Source organism: Bombina bombina, unplaced genomic scaffold (assembly GCF_027579735.1).
Source record: "Bombina bombina isolate aBomBom1 unplaced genomic scaffold, aBomBom1.pri scaffold_586, whole genome shotgun sequence".
In the NCBI taxonomy this organism is placed as follows: Eukaryota; Metazoa; Chordata; class Amphibia; order Anura; family Bombinatoridae; genus Bombina; species Bombina bombina.
In genome coordinates, this window is record NW_026511983.1 from 81,031 (window position 1) to 103,339 (window position 22,309).

The following is a 22,309-nucleotide window of genomic DNA, read 5'->3' on the forward strand; positions in this document are numbered from 1 at the left end:
GGAGCATTTATTATCGTAGGCTTTGCGGCAGAGGTCTTGTGAAATAGCTGTGGGGCTCCACAGTAATTTATTCCATTTATTATTTTGCACATTGGCGTCTGTTTCGGTCTCCATCCCATAGTCATTATGGATGATTCTATGATTAACCCTAGTCAGGAGGATAATTGCCCTACTCCCTTATTTGATTCTATTAAATGCATGCTGTGCAGGTTACATATTGCATGTCGTCCTGTTTTAATTATGCAGTTCATGCCTTACATCTGTTCTGCAGTTTCATTTAGGGGGCCCTTTTATTCAGACTTCCGTGGTGTCCCCGCATTATTACCTGGACGGTCTGCCGACTTGCAGACCTCATTATGCCCAGATAAGTCAGTTCTTCAGGCCCCTATTCCTGCCCATGCTGTTCTCTTCCACCCCATTTCTCAAACTCAATCCAGGGTTGGAACTTTTCCCCATGATTTTGCAACCCAGTTACAATCTGTGGTTTCTGCTGCCCGTTGCAAGGAAGAGAAAGCTTAAAGTGAAGGTAATGTTTGACAAATCAGTGCCCGGCTTTTAATCTATTAAAAACAAGGGCACTTTAATTCATCAAACTTTACATTTCACTTGTTTTGTTCAAATACTTACCTTTTAATCCTGAAAGCCGCTCCAGTGATTCCGCCGGCCGTCGTAAGCCTCTTCATACGTCAGAATTGACGAATCTGGCTTCCTCCTAACTCGGCTTTCCCCCCGGGGGAATCTTGGCCTGAGGCAACGCCGGGATTAGAGGAAGCCAGATTGGTCATTTTGGACCCGCGAAGAGGGCTTGCGACGGGCGGAGGAAGCGCTGCAGCGGCTGTCAGGATTAAAAGGTAAGTATTTGAACAAAACAAGTGAAATGTAAAGTTTGATGAATTAACGTGCCCCTGTTTTTAATAGGATTATTAAAAACAGGGCACTCATTCGTCAAACATTACCTTCACTTTAAGCACTGGTCCTCTGAGTCTAGAACCAGATTGTTGGAGCTGTAGTAGTCAGCCATATGCAACTTTCTGATGACTCCTTGGCTAGCTCTGAAGGAGAACGTTCACACTCTTAGATTCTCCAGAGGTGTCAAAGTGCCTCTGAAGATTTTACTTTTAGATTTTAAAATTAAGCACTTAATATATATTTACATAAATAGGTTGTAAGCACATTAGACGTACCTGCAACTAAACCCACAGAGGAAAAACCCACAATTTAAAAACCCCTGACTTGTTCCATGTACCTTCCTTGGTGGCAGACCTTATAACCAAGGAGTGGGAAAACCTGGTGTTCCATTTTCTCCTCCTACAAATTTTAAAAGAATGTTTCCTTCCGAATATTCATTTGGAAGTGTGGAATACTGTGTCCCCAAGGTAGACAGTGCCATTTCCACCCTGGCTAAACGCTCTACTATCCCGCATATCTTTCAAGGACCCAATGGATAAAAAATTAGGATATCTAAGAGAGGTCTTCCTTCAGGGAGGGTTGCTTTTCCAAACCGCTGTAGGGATTACTGCTGTGGCTGCCACCTTTTGGTGCAACTCTTTCTCTGAACCGATTTTGGTAGAATCCCATTTGGAGGATATCCAAGACCGCATTCAAGCCCTTAAAACAGCCAATTCCTTAATTTATAATTCCATTATTCAATTAATTTGTCTCAATGCCAAGAGCTTTAGTTTTGCTGTGCTAGCTAGGAGGGTTCCCTGGCTAAAGTCTTGGTCAGCATACAGAGTCTCCAAGTCTAGGTTACCATCGTTGGCCTTTAAGGGAAAAGCCTTATTTGGCCTAGGACTGGATTCCATCATTTCTTTTGTCACTGGTGGAAAGGGTGCCTTTCTAAACCAGGAGAAGAAATCTAGAACTAAGGGACATCATATGGGAAGTTTTCGCTCCTTTTGTCCGAACAAGACATAGAGGAGTGCTTCAGCAACACTGAAGCACCCAGGAGTACCTAGAAGCCAAACCCGGTATGGAAAAAGAACTAACAGCCCATGAAATCGACCCCAGACACCAAGTCAGCATGAAGGTTTGGCCCCCGACTTGGGCTCAGGTCAAGTGAGGGGGCATGTTATCTCTGTTTCAGGAGGTTTGTACTCAGTCTATCCAGGACCCTTTGGGAGTTGTGATCCCTGTGCCACAGGCAGAGAGGGGAAGAGGATTCTATTCAAACCTCTTTATAGTTCCCAAGAAGGAGGGGACTTTTCTTCCCATCTTAGACCTGAAATGCCTCAACAAATTTGTAAGGGTACCCTCTTTGAAAATGGAAACTATTAGGTCCATTCTTCCTCTTGTGCAGGAAGTTCAATTAATGACTAGCATAGATAGGACACGTACCTTTTTTTTTTTTCTTGGACAAGCATTACCAATTCATAGCTATCCCATTCAGTCTAGCTACGGCTCCTAGGATTTTTACAAAAGTAACGGGGGCTCTCCACGCTGTAGTCAGATTACAAGGTATTCTGGTAGCGCCATACTTAGATGACATCTTGGTTCAAGCGCCATCTTTACATTTAGCGATCTCTCACACAGAAGTTACTCTGGTATCTTACACACCTATGGCTGAATATAAAACCTGAAAAAAAATTCTCCCATTCCAAACACTAAAGTGTATTTATCTCACAGATCAACGCAGGGAGAAGCCACAGGCTGCCTGCCGTCTACTTCAGTCCACTCCTCGGCCTTCGGTGGCTCAATGCATGGAGGTGGTGGGTCTTATGGTTGCAGCTTTGGACGCTATTCCTTTTTGCTTGCTTTTATCTGAGACCTCTACAGTTATGTATGCTCAGGCAATGGAATGGAAATCATTTAGACCGGTCTTGGGTAATATCTCTGGATCCAGAGTCTAGAGCGTCTCTCTCCTGGTTGCTTTCTCAGTAACCCATTCTCCAGAGCATGTGTTTCCTGCGCCCATCCTGGGAAATTATAACAGATGCTAGTTTGAGAGGCTGGGAAGCTGTGTGGGGTTCTCTGAGCGCTCAGGGAACCTGGTGACCAGAGGATGCGATTCTCCCGATCAATGTTCTGTCAAATATCAGCCATCCACATTCCAGGTGTCGAACTGGTAAGTGGATTTCCATCTTAATATGAGGAGAGTCCACGGCTTCATTCCTTGTGGGAAATACTGAACCTGGCCACCAGGAGGAGGCAAAGACACCCCAGCCAAAGACTTAAATACCTCCCCCCACTCCACTCATCCCCCAGTCATTCTTTGCCTTTCGTCACAGGAGGTTGACAGAGAAGTGTCCGAAGATTTGTAGTAGTTCCTTATGAAGGGTATCTACCCTTAGAAATGGGACTGGAGTTTTAAGTAGTCTTGTCAACCTCTGTGAGTGCATTGGCGAATGTTAGTCTGGAGATGCACGTAGAGTCTTTCTGCGAACCTATCCAGACTTGTATTAACAGCTCCTTAGCAATCATTGTTGACGAGTTTCACTGCCTGCTTCCATCACTCAAGTCCATGTCAGGAGCGATGCTACAAGACTGTCAAACTTGAGAGGCTGTGTTTCTGTTCCACAGCATTGATTCCGGTAAAATCGTTTCATTTTTTTATACACATCTGATAACGCAAGAAGACAGGGTCACAGTGTGACTCCTTTTATCTAAATGGAATCAAGGGTTAATGTCTCCGGAAGGGGATTATTGAACAGACAGGATTAATCAGATATTTTTAATATCGTGTTTATGCTGTGACATGTGAGATGTGGCTCAGGCAGATGTTGGAACGTACAGCTTTTACTTTCACTTTGGTGCGCTGCACAGCCAGTTAGGCTTGGTGTGCTTTTAGTGGTGCAGGGGCAGTCCTGCATGGCGCACCATGTGACCGGGTGTGGTCACAGTGATTCTTTTCTTCCTGACCTGCGGTGTCTTGAGACAAAGCGGTTTCTCTTTTGGGCCTGGGATATAGGAGGTGGTGAGTGCTCCAGCCATTGGGGGTATAAAGGTGCCATTTATTTGGCCCTATCTGTTTTGCTGCACAAGAGGCTCGCTGAGCTTCCAGACGTCCAGTCTTTTGTTCAGGCTCTATCTAGAATCAGACCTGTGTTTCAACCAAGGGCTCCGTTTGAGCCTATGCACGCCCTTGACATTAAATTATCTTGGAAGGTTCTCTTTTTACTGGCTATTGCCTCAACACGCAGTATATATCTGAGATGGCTGCCTTGCAATGTGAGCCTCCTTACCTAGTATTCCATGCTGATAAGGGTGTTCTTCATACTGGGTTAGGTTTTTTTTCCTAAGGTTGTTTCTGATCGCAACATCAATCAGGAGATTGTTGTCCCTTCCTTGTGTCCTATCCCTTCTTCGAAGGAGTGGTTACTTCATAATTTGGATGTGGTTCGGGCCTTGAAGTTCTATCTTCAAGCCACTAAGGAGTTTAGACAGACTTCTTTGTTTGTTGTCTATTCTGGGAAGCGTAAGGGGCAGAAAGCCTCATCCACTTCCTTGTCTTTTTGGTTGTGGAGCATTATTCGCATAGCTTATGAAACAGCAGGACATAAGCCTCCTCAGAGGATTAAGGTTCATTCTACTAGAGCAGTGGCTTCCTCTTGGGCCTTCAAGAATGAGGCATCTATGGAGCAGATTTGTAAGGCGGCTACCTGGTCCTCTTTACATACCTTTTCAAAATTTTACAAGTTCGTTTTTGCTTCGGCTGAAGCATCTTTTGGGAGAGAGGTTTTGCAGGCTGTGGAGCCCTCAGAATAGAGTCCGCCTCTCTTTTTACCCTCCAGTGTCCTTCAGTGTTCTCTAGAGCTTGGGTATATGTTTCCCACAAGTAAGGAATGAAGCCATGGACTCTCCTCATATTACGATGGAAAACATAAATTATGCTTACCAGATAATTTCATTTCCATCTGTATGAGGAGAGTTTACAGCCCCGCACATTTTCTCTGTTGAGCGGACCAAAACTTTTTTGTTCTTCTGGCACCATTTATACCCTGATATTTCTCCTACTGTTCCTTATTCCCTTGGCAGAATGACTGGGGATGAGGGGAGTGGGGGAGGTATTTAAGCCTTTGGCTGGGGTGTCTTTGCCTCCTCCTGGTGGCCAGGTTCAGTATTTCCCACAAGTAAGTAAGGAATGGAATGGAAATTAAATTATCTGGTAAGCATAATTTGTTTTTCTGAGCATTCAATCACTAAACTCCAGGGAATGGTCTCTAAATCAAGAGGTTTTTTTGCAAGATCACCTGCAGGTGGGGGTGCCTGGAGATTTGATTGCTTCCAGTCTCAATGCCAAACTACTGAGATACAGGTCAAGAGATCCTCAGGCAGAGTTGGTGGACGACTTAGCAGTTACTTGGCATTTCAATCTAGTGTATCTTTTTCCTCCAGTTCTGCATCCTTAAGTAATAGGATCGCTGACATTCCCTCCTGTTAAGAGTTTTTAGCCACTGCGTGGCTATGCAGGACTTGGTATGCAGACCTCGTGAGAATGTCGTCTGCTCCTCCATGGAAGCCGCCTCCAAGGACAGACCTTCTGACGTAGGGTCCGTTCTATCAAAATCTAGATTATCTGAAGCTGACTTCATGGGGATTTAATGAATAATTTTGTCTCCGAGAGGTTTCTCTGAGGTGGTGGTTGATACTGTGATTCAGGAATGAAAGCATGTTACCAGACATATTTACCATTAGTGATGTCGCGAATAGTTCCCGGCGAACATAGCTTGTTCGCGTTCGCCGCGGCGGGCAAACATATGGTACTTTGACCCTGTACCTCACAGTCAGAAGACACATTCCAGCCAATCAGCAGCAGACCCTCCCTCCCAGACCCTCCTACCTCCTGGACAGCATCCATTTTAGATTCATTTGGAAGCTGCATTCTTAGTGAGAGGAGGGACAGTGTAGCTGCTGCTGATTTAATAGGGAAATCGATAGCTAGGCTAGTGTATTCAGTGTCCACTACAGTCCTGAAGGACTCATCTGATCTCTGCTGTAAGGACAGCACCCCAAAAAGCCCATCAATCTGCTTTTTTTTTTTTTTTTTTCTGTGTAATCTAATTGCAGTTGCCTGCCTGCCAGCGTGTGTGTCAGGCTCACAGCGTATACTGTGCCCACTTGCCCAGTGCCACCACTCATATCTGGTGTAACAGTAGTGTAGATTTTAAAAAAACAACACTTTTTTGACTGTGTTAAATAATAGCAGTCAGTTTCCTTCACACGTGTGCGTTTCAGTGCCTGCCTGCCAGGGCACAGTGTCACCTTAGACCTTGAAGCCCACCTCTTTCAGATTGCATTTTAGCAGTTTTTCACCACTAGAGGGTGTTAGTTCACGTATTTCATATAGATAACACTGTGCTCGTGCACGAGAAGTTATCTGGGAGCAGGCACTGATTGGCTAGACTGCAAGTCTGTCAGTAGAACTGAAAAAAGGGGCAGTTTGCAGAGGCTTAGATATAAAATAATCACAGAGGTTAAAAGTATATTATTATAAATGTGTTAGTTATGCAAAACTGGGAAATGGGTAATAAAGGGATTATCTATCTTTTAAAACAATAAAAATTCTGGTGTAGACTGTCCCTTTAAACAGGAAGTTTGGTCTGTCACTGTGAAGCGGGCGTAACCCTTACACTACCTGATCGATACAACATCATACCTGATGTTTTAAAGCACGTTATTCCAAACAATTTAGCAATGTTAGGTGATTTATGCCCTTTATGGATTAAAACCAGACTCTGCATCAACTATGTAATTTTCCATGGGAGTTTTGCCATGGATCCCCCTCCGGCATGCCACAGTCCAGGTGTTAGTACCCTTGAAACCACTTTTCCATCACTATTGTGGCCAGAAAGAGTCCCTGTGGGTTTTAAAATTCGCCTGCCTATTGAAGTCTATGGCGGTTCGCCCGTTCGTGAACAGTTGCGGAAGTTCGCGTCCGCCGTTCACGAACGCAAAATTTTAATGTGTGGAGGGCTTATCTGTCTTGGTGTGCGGGACATGGGTTCCCTTGACATAAGGTGAAGACTCCACGTATCCTTCAGTTTCCATAGGATGTTTTGGAGAATGGGCTGTCGGCTTGTTCTCTTAAAGGGAAACTGAACCCAAATTTTCCTTTCGTGATTCAGATAGAGCATGCAATTTTAAGCAACTTTATAATTTTCTCCTATTATAAAATTTTCTTCCTTCTCTTGGTATCTTTATTTAAAATGCAAGAATGTAAGTTTAGATGCCGGCCCATTTTTGGTGAATAACCTGGGTTATTCTTGCTGATTGGTGGATACATTCATCCACCAATTAAAAAAGTGCTGTCCTGAAACAAAAAAGCTTAGATGCCTTCTTTTTCAAATAAAGATTGCAAGTGAACGAAGAAAAATTGATAATAGGAGTAAATTAGAAAGTTGCTTAAAATTGCATGCTTTATCTGAATCACGAAAGAGAAAATTTGGGTTCAGTGTCCCTTTAAAGGTCGGGTCTCTGCTCTTTCTGTATTGTTGCATAAGAGGTTGGCTTGTTTGCTATATGTTCAGTTGTTTAAGCTATTGCTAGATTTAGACCTGTTTTCAAATCCATTGCTCCTCCATGGAGCCTTAATCTTGTTCTTAGAGTTCTTCAACAACATTTGAACCTACATATTCTACTGATATTGTTACTAATTTTGAAAGTGTTGTTTCTGTTGGCTATTTCCTCTGCTCGTAGAGTTTTCTAATTGTCTGCCTTACGGTGTGATCCGCCTTATCTGGTGTTCCATTTGGATAAGGCTATACTTTGGGCAAAGACAGGGCTTTTACCTAAGTTTGTTTCGACTCCTAATATAAATCAAATTGTTGCTCTGTGTCCCAATCCTCCTCCTTCCAAGGAGAGGTTATTGCATAATCTGGATGTTTTTAGAGCCTTAAAGTTTTTATCTTCATGCTACCAAGGAATTTAGGCAATCATCTATCTTGTTTGTCCTGTTTTCTGGAGATTGCAAGGGTCAGAAGGCCACAGCTGTTTGAATAAGGCTACAGATCTGTAAGTCTGCTACCTGGTCTTTGTTGCATACTTTCATGAAATTCTACCATTTTGATGTTTGTGCCTCAGCAGAGGCATGTTTTGGGAGAAAGGCTCTTCAAGAGTAGGTGCCTAGTATTTAAGGACTTTCCCTACCTAAAAATTGCATGGCCTCCACAGCTTGGGCATTGGTTTCCCATAGGTTATGGATGGAATTCGTGGACTCTCACTGCCATTAGAAAATTTAATTTATGCTTTTCTGATAAATTATCTTGTTTCTTGGCAGTGAGTCTACAAACCCGCCCTGAATTAGTGTTGTGGCAGCAGTCTTATGGCACCTCCTTTACCCCTTTTTATATTTTTCTTATCCTTGGCTTGAACTACTGAGAGGTTAGGGGAATTGGTAGGGATATTTCAATGCTCTGTTTGGGGTGTGTGCCTCATCTTGGTGGGCAGGGGAAGTGTTTCCCATGGTTTATGAATGGAATTCGTGGATTCTCACTGCCAAGAAAGAAAATTATCAGGTAAGCATAATTTTATATATTTGGTCATTTTATTTCTTTACCATTATTTCTTTCTCATTTAATTTGTAGTGCCAATCTTTTGGATTGTTTTACACTCAAAATAAAATAAACTTCTATGATTCAGAAAGGGCAGCAGTTTTAAGACACTTTCCAATTTACTTCCATTATCAAATTTGGCAAAATCTCTTTATATTCAATACTGAGCATGTGCACAAGCTCACAGGGTATACATATACTAGTCTGTGATTGGCTGTTTGTCACATGATACAGTGGGCCAGAAAATGGGAGGAAAAAAAATCTACTGCTTATTTGAAATAAGAGTAAGTGCTATTGCATTTGTATTTTAATTATGCAATTCTCCTGCATTGAGAGGTCCTTTAAAGGGACATAATTTTAAAAAATAAATGCTCTGTGTAAAAGAGCATTTTATTATCGCACTGGTGCTTAAATATAACTACATTTATACTTTGTTAAAGGGGTTAAACAAATAGTCAGCACCAGAGCATCAATTCACTACTTGGACTTAGCTGAACACATCTGGGGAGCCAGTGACAAGAGGCATATGTGCAGTACTAATCACCAGATACCACCTAGTAGTGCATCAACAAAGGAGTCCAAGAGAACAAAATGCATTTTAATAGAAGCAAATTGAAAAATATTCTTAAATTGCAAGCTCTATGTGAGCTCTGAAACTTTAATAACGTTTCACACACTCTCTTGTATGTGAAATACCAGGTACCAAATATTGTGAAAGCCCTACATAAACAGATGAAGGAGAAGAGTGTGAAGACTCGCCAATGTTGTTTTAATATGCTAACTGAGCTGGTTAGTGTCTTACCTGGAGCACTAACGCAACACATTCCAGTTTTAGTACCAGGTAAGGAAATATTTAATATGGATAATTTTTGTTAAAAATACCAAAGAGTGATTTTTGTTATCTTTTAATTATTTCCTTTCTGTCTTGTTTGCAGGGATCATATTTTCATTAAATGATAAATCAAGTTCTTCTAATCTGAAGATAGATGCATTATCATGTCTGTATGTGATACTGTGTAATCATTCTCCTCAAGTCTTCCATTCACATGTACAGGCATTGGTTTCACCAGTTGTAATCTGTGTTGGTGATCCATTCTACAAAATTACATCAGAAGCCCTTTTGGTTACACAACAACTAGTTAAAGTAATTCGACCCTTGGAACCACCATCTTCCTTTGATGCTACCCCATACATAAAAGATCTGTTTTCATGTACAATAAAGAGACTGAAAGCAGCAGACATTGATCAAGAAGTCAAAGAACGTGCAATCTCCTGCATGGGTCAAATTATATGCAGTCTTGGTGATAGTTTAGGTAGTGATCTCCCCAGTACCCTACAGATTTTTCTTGAAAGACTAAAAAATGAGATCACACGGCTAACAACGGTAAAAGCCCTAACACTGATTGCTGGATCTCCATTAAAAATAGATTTACGACCAGTTTTGGGGGAAGGCGTCCCAATTCTCGCATCTTTTCTGCGAAAAAATCAGAGAGCTTTAAAACTCGGGACACTTTCTGCTTTAGACATCTTAATAAAAAACTACTGTGACAGCCTAACAGCTGAAATGATTGATGCTGTGCTAGATGAGCTTCCACCTCTTATTAGTGAAAGTGACATGCATGTTTCTCAGATGGCTATTAGTTTTTTAACAACTTTAGCTAAAGTATATCCAACCTCCCTATCAAAGATTAGTGGTTCTATTCTGAATGAACTAATTGGACTAGTTAGATCCCCACTGCTTCAAGGAGGGGCACTTAGTGCAATGCTGGAATTTTTCCAAGCTTTAGTTATCACAGGAACAAGCAGCTTAGGATATATGGATCTGTTGCGTATGTTAACAAGTCCAGTTTATACACAAAATACAGCACTTACTCACAAACAGTCTTATTATTCTATTGCCAAATGTGTAGCAGCACTTACCCGAGCGTGCCCTAAAGAAGGACCAGCTGTTGTTGGGCAATTTATCCAGGATGTTAAAAATTCTAGATCTACAGATTCCATTCGTCTCTTAGCTTTGCTTTCTTTAGGAGAAGTTGGCCATCATATTGATCTAAGTGGACAACTAGAGTTAAAATCTGTTATTTTGGAAGCTTTTTCCTCTCCTAGTGAAGAAGTGAAATCGGCAGCCTCTTATGCATTGGGTAGCATAAGTGTAGGCAACCTACCAGAGTATCTGCCTTTTGTCTTGCAAGAGATAACAAGTCAACCTAAGCGACAGTATCTTTTACTTCATTCCCTCAAGGAAATTATTAGTTCAGCGTCTGTTGCAGGCCTTAAACCATATGTTGAGAATATTTGGTCTTTACTTCTAAAACACTCTGAATGTGCGGAAGAAGGAACCAGGAATGTTGTTGCTGAATGCTTGGGCAAGCTAACATTGATTGATCCTGAGACACTCTTGCCACGGCTTAAAGGATACCTGGATGCAGGTATGTAACTGTTGATTTTGAGTAATTTATATATTTTCTTTATCAAAAATGCTCTTAGTAAAATGTACTATTGCTTTTCAGTGAGATGCGCACATACTGTATGCTGTGATAGTCCGTGCACCAGTATTCAGATACAGGCCCTCACAGTATGTGTGTATGCCACTAAAAAACAAAAAAATTTCTCTTGTAAGGTGTATCCAGTCCACGGATCATCCATTACTTGTGGGATATTCTCATTCCCAACAGAAAGTTGCAAGAGGATCACCCACAACAGAGCTGTCTATATAGCTCCTCCCCTAACTGCCATATCCAGTCATTCTCTTGCAACTCTCAACAAGCATGGAGATAGTAAGAGAGAAGTGGTGATACTTTTGCTTCTTCGGAGGCTATTTTTGGGAGAGAGGTTTTACAGGCAGTGGTACCTTCCGTTTAAGTACCTGCCTTGTCCCTCCCTTCATCCGTGTACTTTAGCTTTGGTATTGGTATCCCACAAGTAATGGATGATCCGTGGACTGGATACACCTTACAAGAGAAAACATAATTTATGCTTACCTGATAAATTTATTTCTCTTGTGGTGTATCCAGTCCACAGCCCGTCCTGTCATTTTAAGGCAGGTATTTCTCTTGTTAAGTGTATCCAGTCCACGGATCATCCATTACTTATGGGATATTAACTCCTCCCCAACAGGAAGTGTAAGAGGATTCACCCAGCAGAGCTGCTATATAGCTCCTCCCCTAACTGCCATTACCAGTCATTCTCTTGCACCCAACGAATAGATAGGATGTGTGAGAGGACTGTGGTGATTATACTTAGTTTCATACCTTCAATCAAAAGTTTGTTATTTTATAATAGCACCGGAGTGTGTTATTCCTTCTCTGGTAGAATTTGAAGAAGAATCTACCTGAGTTTTTCTATGATTTTAGCCGGAGTAGTTAAGATCATATTGCTGTTTCTCGGCCATCTGAGGAGAGGTAAACTTCAGATCAGGGGACAGCGGGCAGATTAATCTGCAAAGAGGTATGTAGCAGCTTATTATTTTCTGACAATGGAATTGATGAGAAAATTCTGCCATACCGATATAATGTAAACTCAGCCTTAAATGCAGTAGCAGCAACTGGTATCAGGCTGTCATGTATGTATATTTTACACTTCAGTATTCTGGGGAATGGCACTTCACTGGAATTATACTGTATGCATAAAACTTTAGCCTAATTTGCAGGGACTAGCAACAGGCTTTTTAATAACACTCAATTTATTAATGTTAAACGTTTTTTGCTGGCATGTAAAATCGTTTAATTTTCTGAGGTACTGGGTGAAAAAATGTTTTGGGCACTATTTTTTTCCACTTGGCAGTCGTTTTATTTAATTTATGACAGTTTACTGATCTCTCTCACTGTTAGCTATCAGGGTTAGTTATCCTTTGCTAATGGGAGCAATCCTTTGCTAAAATTGTGTTTTTTACAAAGATTTGATGCTATAACTTTTCAGTTTATTAATTTTCAACTGTCATAACTTTTTCTGTGCTTCTTATAGGCACAGTACGTTTTCATATTATAGTAAATTACTTGAAAAGTATTTCCAAGTTGCTAGTTTATTTGCTAGTGTGTTAAACATGTCTGATTCAGAGGAAGATATCTGTGCTATATGTGCTAAAGCCAAAGTGGAGCCCAATAGAAATTTATGTACTAACTGTATTGATGCTACTTTAAATAAAAGTCAATCTGTACAAATTGAACATATTTCACCAAACGAGGGGAGAGTTATGCCGACTAACTCGCCTCACGTGTCAGTACCTGCATCTCCCGCCCGGGAGGTGCGTGATATTGTAGCGCCGAGTACATCTGGGCGGCCATTACAAATCACATTACAGGATATGGCTACTGTTATGACTGAAGTTTTGGCTAAATTACCAGAACTAAGAGGTAAGCGTGATCACTCTGGGGTGAGAACAGAGTGCGCTGATAATATTAGGGCCATGTCAGACACTGCGTCACAATTTGCAGAACATGAGGACGGAGAGTTTCATTCTGCGGGTGACGGTTCTGATCCAAACAAACTGGATTCAGATATTTCAAATTTTAAATTTAAGCTGGAAAACCTCCGTGTATTACTAGGGGAGGTGTTAGCGGCTCTGAATGATTGTAACACAGTTGCAATACCAGAGAAAATGTGTAGGTTGGATAAATATTTTGCGGTACCGGCGAGTACTGACGTTTTTCCTATACCTAAGAGACTTACTGAAATTGTTACTAAGGAGTGGGATAGACCCGGTGTGCCGTTCTCACCCCCTCCGATATTTAGAAAGATGTTTCCAATAGACGCCACCACACGGGACTTATGGCAAACGGTCCCTAAGGTGGAGGGAGCAGTTTCTACTTTAGCTAAGCGTACCACTATCCCGGTGGAGGATAGCTGTGCCTTTTCAGATCCAATGGATAAAAAGTTAGAGGGTTACCTTAAGAAAATGTTTGTTCAACAAGGTTTTATATTGCAACCTCTTGCATGCATTGCGCCTGTCACGGCTGCAGCAGCATTTTGGTTTGAGTCTCTGGAAGAGACACTTGAATCAGCTCCATTAGATGAGATTACACACAAGCTTAAAGCCCTTAAGTTAGCTAACTCATTTATTTCAGATGCCGTAGTACATTTAACTAAACTTACGGCTAAGAATTCCGGATTCGCCATTCAGGCACGCAGAGCACTGTGGCTAAAATCCTGGTCAGCTGACGTTACTTCTAAATCTAAATTGCTTAATATACCTTTCAAAGGGCAGACCTTATTCGGGCCCGGGTTGAAAGAAATTATCGCTGACATTACAGGAGGTAAAGGCCATGCCCTGCCTCAAGACAGAGCCAAACCTAAGGCTAGACAGTCTAATTTTCGTTCCTTTCGTAATTTCAAAGCAGGAGCAGCATCAACTTCCTCTGCACCAAAACAGGAAGGAGCTGTTGCTCGCTACAGAAAAGGCTGGAGACCTAACCAGTCCTGGAACAAGGGCAAGCAGGCCAGGAAACCTGCTGCTGCCCCTAAGACAGCATGAATCGAGGGCCCCCGATCCGGGAACGGATCTAGTGGGGGGCAGACTTTCTCTCTTCGCCCAGGCTTGGGCAAGAGATGTCCAGGATCCCTGGGCGTTAGAGATCATATCTCAGGGATACCTTCTAGACTTCAAATTCTCTCCCCCAAGAGGGAGATTTCATCTGTCAAGGTTGTCAACAAACCAAATAAAGAAAGAGGCGTTTCTACGCTGCGTACAAGATCTTTTATTAATGGGAGTGATCCATCCGGTTCCGCGGTCGGAACAAGGACAAGGGTTTTACTAAAATCTGTTTGTGGTTCCCAAAAAAGAGGGAACTTTCAGGCCAATCTTGGATTTAAAGATCCTAAACAAATTCCTAAGAGTTCCATCGTTCAAAATGGAAACTATTCGGACAATTTTACCCATGATCCAAAAGGGTCAGTACATGACCACAGTGGATTTAAAGGATGCTTACCTTCACATACCGATTCACAAAGATCTTTACCGGTATCTAAGGTTTGCCTTTCTAGACAGGCATTACCAGTTTGTAGCTCTTCCATTCGGATTGGCTACGGCTCCGAGAATCTTCACAAAGGTTCTGGGTGCTCTTCTGGCGGTACTAAGACCGCGAGGAATTGCGGTAGCTCCGTACCTAGACGACATTCTGATACAAGCTTTCAAACTGCCAAGTCTCATACAGAGTTAGTACTGGCATTTCTAAGGTCGCATGGATGGAAGGTGAATGAAAAGAAGAGTTCTCTCTTTCCACTCACAAGAGTTCCCTTCTTGGGGACTCTTATAGATTCTGTAGAAATGAAGATTTACCTGACAGAAGACAGGTTAACAAAGCTTCAAAATGCATGCCGTGTCCTTCATTCCATTCAACACCCGTCAGTAGCTCAATGCATGGAGGTGATCGGCTTAATGGTAGCAGCAATGGACATAGTACCCTTTGCACGCCTACATCTCAGACCGCTGCAATTGTGCATGCTAAGTCAGTGGAAGGGGGATTACTCAGACTTGTCCCCTACTCTGAATCTGGATCAAGAGACCAGAAATTCTCTTCTATGGTGGCTTTCTCGGCCACATCTGTCCAGGGGGGTGCCATTCAGCAGGCCGGACTGGACAATTGTAACAACAGACGCCAGCCTACTAGGTTGGGGCGCTGTCTGGAATTCTCTGAAGGCTCAGGGACAATGGAATCAGGAGGAGAGTCTCCTACCAATAAACATTCTGGAATTGAGAGCAGTTCTCAATGCCCTTCTGGCTTGGCCCCAGTTAACAACTCGGGGGTTCATCAGGTTTCAGTCGGACAACATCACGACTGTAGCTTACATCAACCATCAGGGAGGGACAAGAAGCTCCCTAGCAATGATGGAAGTATCAAAGATAATTCGCTGGGCAGAGTCTCACTCTTGCCACCTGTCAGCAATCCACATCCCGGGAGTGGAGAACTGGGAGGCGGATTTCTTAAGTCGTCAGACTTTTCATCCGGGGGAGTGGGAACTTCATCCGGAGGTCTTTGCCCAAATACTTCGACGTTGGGGCAAACCAGAGATAGATCTCATGGCGTCTCGACAGAACGCCAAGCTTCCTCGTTACGGGTCCAGATCCAGGGATCCGGGAGCGGTTCTGATAGATGCTTTGACAGCACCTTGGACCTTCGGGATGGCTTATGTGTTTCCACCCTTCCCGATGCTTCCTCGATTGATTGCCAGAATCAAACAGGAGAGAGCATCAGTGATTCTAATAGCGCCTGCATAGCCACGCAGGACTTGGTATGCAGATCTAGTGGACATGTCATCCTGTCCACCTTGGTCGCTACCTCTGAACAGGACCTTCTGATCCAGGGTCCCTTCAAACATCAAAATCTAATTTCTCTGAAGCTGACTGCTTGGAAATTGAACGCTTGATTTTATCAAAACGTGGTTTTTCTGAGTCAGTTATTGATACCTTAATACAGGCTAGGAAGCCTGTTACCAGAAAGATTTACCATAAGATATGGCGCAAATACTTATATTGGTGCGAATCCAAGAGTTACTCATGGAGTAAGGTTAGGATTCCGAGGATATTGTCTTTTCTACAAGAAGGTTTAGAAAAGGGTTTATCCGCTAGTTCCTTAAAGGGACAGATTTCAGCTCTGTCCATTCTTTTACACAAACGTCTGTCAGAAGTTCCGGACGTTCAAGCTTTTTGTCAGGCTTTAGCTAGGATCAAGCCTGTGTTTAAAACTGTTGCTCCACCATGGAGTTTGAACTTAGTTCTTAATGTTTTACAGGGGGTTCCGTTTGAACCCCTTCATTCCATTGATATCAAGTTGTTATCTTGGAAAGTTCTGTTTTTAATGGCGATTTCCCCGGCTCGAAGAGTCTCTGAGTTATCTGCCTTACATTGTGATTCTCCTTATCTGATTTTTCATTCAGACAAGGTAGTTCTGCGTACTAAACCTGGGTTCCTACCTAAGGTGGTCACTAACAGGAATATCAATCAAGAGATTGTGGTTCCATCTTTGTGTCCTAATCCTTCTTCGAAAAAGGAACGTCTGCTACACAATCTAGATGTAGTCCGTGCCCTGAAATTTTATCTACAGGCAACTAAGGATTTTCGACAAACGTCTTCCCTGTTTGTCGTTTATTCTGGTCAGAGGAGAGGTCAAAAAGCTTCGGCTACCTCTCTCTCCTTTTGGCTTCGTAGCATAATACGGTTAGCCTATGAGACTGCTGGACAGCAGCCTCCTGAAAGAATTACAGCACATTCTACTAGAGCTGTGGCTTCCACTTGGGCCTTTAAGAATGAGGCTTCTGTTGAACAGATTTGCAAGGCTGCAACTTGGTCTTCTCTTCATACTTTTTACAAATTTTACAAATTTTACACTTTTGCTTCTTCGGAGGCTGTTTTTGGGAGAAAGGTTCTTCAGGCAGTGGTTCCTTCCGTATAAAGAGCCTGCCTGTCCCTCCCGTCATCCGTGTACTTTAGCTTTGGTATTGGTATCCCATAAGTAATGGATGATCCGTGGACTGGATACACTTAACAAGAGAAAACATAATTTATGCTTACCTGATAAATTTATTTCTCTTGTAGTGTATCCAGTCCACGGCCCGCCCTGTCACTTTAAGGCAGGTAATTTTTCCATTAAACTACAGTCACCACTGCACCCTATGGTTTTCCTTTCTCTGCATGTTTTCGGTCGAATGACTGGTAATGGCAGTTAGGGGAGGAGCTATATAGCAGCTCTGCTGGGTGAATCCTCTTGCACTTCCTGTTGGGGAGGAGTTAATATCCCATAAGTAATGGATGATCCGTGGACTGGATACACTACAAGAGAAATAAATTTATCAGGTAAGCATAAATTATGTTTTTTTAACTTTAAACTACAGTCACCACTGCACCCTATGGTTTCTCCTTTCTCTGCTTGTTTTCGGTCGAATGACTGGATATGGCAGTTAGGGGAGGAGCTATATAGACAGCTCTGCTGTGGGTGATCCTATTGCAACTTCCTGTTGAGAATGAGAATATCCCACAAGTAATGGATGATCCATGGACTGGATACACCACAAGAGAAATAAATTTATCAGGTAAGCATAAATTATGTTTTTTTACCAGGAACAATTTTGCTGACTGAAGTATATTGCAAAAATGCTTCTATTTAAAACTGAAATGCACCCATGCACATTTGAATTTAGATCTTTCTATTCTTTAATTCTGAAAGGTGTTTAGTAACTATCTTATATCTCCTACATATAATTCTTATATCAGCGTATTTATTTTAACCTTTTCGCTTCATAGCCTTTTTTTACACCCCAGTGATGAGCCAATTTTTTAGCTTTTTACCTACATTTAAACCTCATTGTAACTCAAATGTCAGTGAGTGACCCACACAAATTTATAAATGTGTAATTTTTGCATAGAATTTAGTAAATAATATTGAAAATGGCCCAGTCACCACTGCTACTGTGATCACCTTACTAAATTGTCATCAAGGGTAGCCAAATGTAAAATTAGAACCCATAAAGGTTTTTGGGGGTTATAAAATAGCTTAGAGACTCCATTTTGCAGTACTGAAATAAAAGCCCAGTGGAAAAGCGTTTCTACACTTTCTGCAATGGGATTTTTTAGTGAAAAATTTTCTGCAGGTCTTTACGAAATAAGTTTTGATTTTAAATTATGAATTTACACTAAAGCACTAGCTCAATTTCAGTGAGTTGATTAACTGGAGAATAAAACATTTTTTAAAGTTTTATAATATAATGCAGCAGTTGAAAATTGCAAATTGACTGCTGTAAAAAAAAAAAAAAAAGTCCTTTTGATCTTGGTTTAAAATCATGAGAAAATATCACAAGTCACAGCAGACTGGTAAAGGCTAGGGGGCGGGGTTGAAAAAAAACACACCCTGAGAGCCAGTTAACTATAAATACAAACATAAACAGTGCAGCCAGAGCACAGCTCTGTTGGAAGAGAAAAGCTTGAGATGCGGAGCAGCAGTGCAAAGTGAAAGCACTAAGAGTTTCCTGCATGTGTCCTGTTCTTTCTGCAGACATGCTGCATTTTCTGTGATGACATCTCATATCACAGCAGGTTCTGCCTTGGGGAATAAAAGCAAGGTACTATACATCCAAAATTCGTATATATTTGTTAAAGGGACAGTCTAGTCCAAAAAAAACTTTCATGATTCAGATAGAGCAGTGTTTTTCAACCAGTGTGCGGTGAGAGATCTTCAGGTGTGCCACAGCAGACTGACAACAGTGAGGGGGTGTCCCTCTTTCAAATTTTGAAATATTGGGAGGTGTGCGACAGGCTCATCAGGCATCATCTACAACCATGACATTGACATTCATTCACAGACAATGATTATGATTGTTTGTGAATGAATGTCAATATGTCATGTATAGTTTGTAGGAGGCATGGCAGCACAGAACAGTGTGTATATATATGTGTGTGTGTATGTATATATATATATATATATATATATATATATATATATATATATATATACTGAGATATATATACACACTGTATATATATCCTGTATTAGGCTACAATGTGTGATTTTGTAAAATTTTGGGATGGTGGTGTGCCACAGGATTTTTTAATGTAAAAAAGTGTGCCACGGCAAAAAAAAGGTTGCAAATCACGGAGATAGAGAACGTCATTTTAAACAATTTTCAAATTTACTTTATATCACCAATTTTGCTTTCTCTTGGTATTCTCAGTTGAAAGCTAAACCTAGGAGGTTCATATGCAAATTTCTAAGCCCTTGAAGGCCGCCTCTTCGCTCAGGTCATTTTGACAGTTTTTCACAACTAGAGGGTGTTAGTTCATATGTGTCATATGGATTATACTGTGCTCATGCACGTGGAGTTCCAGTGAGCCAGCTCTGATTGGCTAAAATGGATGTCTGCAAACTGCCCCCTTATTTCAGTTCTTTTGACAGAGGCTTAGATACATAATAATCACAGAGGTAAAAAGTTTATTTATATAACTGTTGGTTATGCAAAACTAGGGAATGGGTAATAAAGGGATTATCTATCTTTTTAAATAATAAAAATTCTGCTGTAGACTGTCTCTTTTTAAAAAAAAAAAACAATCCTTGTGTTTTTATTTACTTTTTTTTAAAAAGATCTGCTTGATATTACTGCTCCACCACCATTTGAAAGAGCAGACAATTATCTTCAAATTAGGGGTCTTGGAGGTTTGTAGCTTGTAAGGGAGCGGAGATTGAGGGGTTTGAAGAACCTCCTACCATCCAGCTTCCTTGCAGCTACCAGAGCATTTGGGTTCATTCTCATTTGTGACGTCACCACAACTCCCATGAAGCCTGAGAGTGCCGCCCACTAGGCCACCAACAATCCCCAGCCTGTAGTGCAGGGGATTGTCAAAACAGGGTTTTAACTGTGATTCTCCTGCATGACGAAAAGTGCTCGTCATGCGCCTGCAGACTGCGATGTTCATGATTAATATAGCTTGTAATGTTCATTGAAGGGGTTTAACAGGGTAATACTAAAGCAAATGGTCACCTAAAGCAAAAAAGTTCCAAGCTGTGATATAGCAAAGATAAATTATTATATTTAATTTTTATTTTCAAACGGAATATAAATGTACATTTACATCATACTTTTAATTTTTTAGGTTCATCATATGCACGAAGTTCTGTTGTAACAGCTGTGAAGTTCACCATTTCTGATCATCCACAACCAATAGACCCACTACTGAAGAACTGCATTGGTAAGGGTTTGCTTGCAATTTACTCTAAGTAAGGGGGGGGGGATTGCATTTGATTTTTTTTTTCCAAAGTAAAGTATTAGCGTTCCTTTTTATATGGAAAATTTTAAATGGAGATAAAGAAAAACAGCTTGGTATACATTGGTGTAAAATGAGTAGCAAGCCAATCAAACAGGTCAAGTAAATGTAAACCTATCAAGCAGAAAACCATGTTCTGAAATGCTTTGGAGTAGTGCAGTAATATTAATAATATGTTGATATTCTCTTTTTGGTACCTTGTATATGTAGAAGTTGGTGATCCTGATATGTTCAATACTTCAAGTACGCTTGTTCATAAAGTTAAACTATAGATGAAGTATATCCACATAATAGTAATAGTTTTTTTTTAATAAATGCTGAATTTACTTTTATTTTTAAATAGGTGATTTTCTAAAGACATTGGAGGATCCTGATTTAAATGTCCGTAGAGTTGCTCTTGTGACATTTAATTCTGCAGCTCACAATAAACCATCTTTAATCAGAGACCTGCTTGATTCCGTGCTTCCACATTTGTATAATGAAACAAAAGTCAGAAAGGAACTGATCAGAGAGGTGTGTAATGTTTATTAAATATGTACTTTCGATACAATATTACCAGTTTGCATTATTTTTAATTAAATTTTACTATTTTGAATTGCAGGTGGAAATGGGCCCTTTCAAGCACACAGTTGATGATGGACTTGATATTCGAAAAGCAGCCTTTGAGTGCATGTATACTCTTCTTGACAGCTGCCTGGACAGGCTTGACATCTTTGAATTTCTCAACCATGTTGAGGATGGTTTAAAGGATCATTATGACATAAAGGTAAACTTTCACAACTAACTTACTATATTCTGTTCTTTTTTAACATGTAAGTACTGTTGTAAATTGTCTATTTCCCATTTTATATTTGTGTTACTTTGTAAATTATTTTAATAGCCACATGAATATTTTCTAAAGTCTTAATCAGTATTAAATGCACTGTAATATAGCAGTCTGTTTATAGACTATTATTCCTTACATTTCTACCATCATCCAAAAGTTGCCTACTTGAAAGGTGTCCCTATTCCTTCTATTTTGTAACATGTATAAAGATAATCCTATCCACATCATGTTGGCTTTTAAACTTATTCACTGTGAATAGCCCTAATGTGTGGATATGTGATTGCACATGTATGAAAATAGAGACTTCTCTGAAATAAGCGGCTGCTGTAAACTATTTCATACACTCCATGAGGTAAAATAGATTCTTGGAAACACAGGGGAGAATTTTATTTCTCTTGTAAAGGTGTATCCAGTCCACGGGTTAATCCATTACTTGTGGGATATTCTCCTTCCCAACAGGAAGTTGCAAGAGGACACCCACAGCAGAACTGTCTATATAGCAACTCCCCTAACTGCCACCCCTAGTCATTCTCTTGCAACTCTCGACAAGAAAGGAAGTATCAAGAGATATGTGGTGACTTAGTGTAGTTTTTACCTTCAATCAAAAGTTTATTTGTAAACGGTACCGGCGTTGTACTGTTTTACTCTGGGTAAATAGTTGTTAATTGTACAACTAAACATTTGTGTACATCGGAGTGTGTATCTGGCTTGTGCTGAAAATACAAATATATACCTGGACACTTCTAAAAATAAAATTCACGCAGCTTCCAGCCTCCAAATTTTTTAAAAGACCTTTATTTTCCAACTGGATCCATAGGTACAAGCAAACAACGTGTCAGGCCTGCAATAACATGACTAAAGGACTATTGCAGACCTGAAACATTGTTTGCTTGTACCTATGGACCAAGTTGGAAAATAAAGGTCTTTTATAAAATTTGGAGTCCGGAAGCTGTGTGAATTTTGAAGTACAGTTGGGACTTGGCTAGTCTCCTTCCGTGCCCCATACATCAGGTGTTCTGTCTTCCTACCTGGAATATTGAATACACTTCTAAATTAACCCAGATTTATGATGTACTTAGTATTTATTTAAATCAGTAATTTTAATTGCACTACTTGTATATTAGATGGTGACAATAAGAAAATAAAAAGGGGAGCACGTAACATAGTCCAGTTATATCTCTTTATATCGCAACCCAAGACTGAAAGGAGAGCCAGCCGAAGGAGAAACAAGTACAGATAAATTTATAC

General features: G+C 40.9%; 1 protein-coding gene across 1 annotated transcript in view; it reads left to right on the forward strand.

Annotated features, from left to right (window-relative positions):
- LOC128644034 (cullin-associated NEDD8-dissociated protein 1) overlaps positions 1-22,309 on the forward strand; it is a gene marked incomplete at its 3' end in the record, with an annotated part of 137,713 nt that overhangs the window by 70,856 nt on the left and 44,548 nt on the right. The window contains 5 exon segments of the mRNA XM_053696799.1: positions 9,189-9,330; positions 9,425-10,918; positions 20,065-20,160; positions 20,579-20,748; positions 20,837-21,001. Of these exon segments, the coding sequence (XP_053552774.1) occupies positions 9,189-9,330; positions 9,425-10,918; positions 20,065-20,160; positions 20,579-20,748; positions 20,837-21,001 (2,067 nt within the window).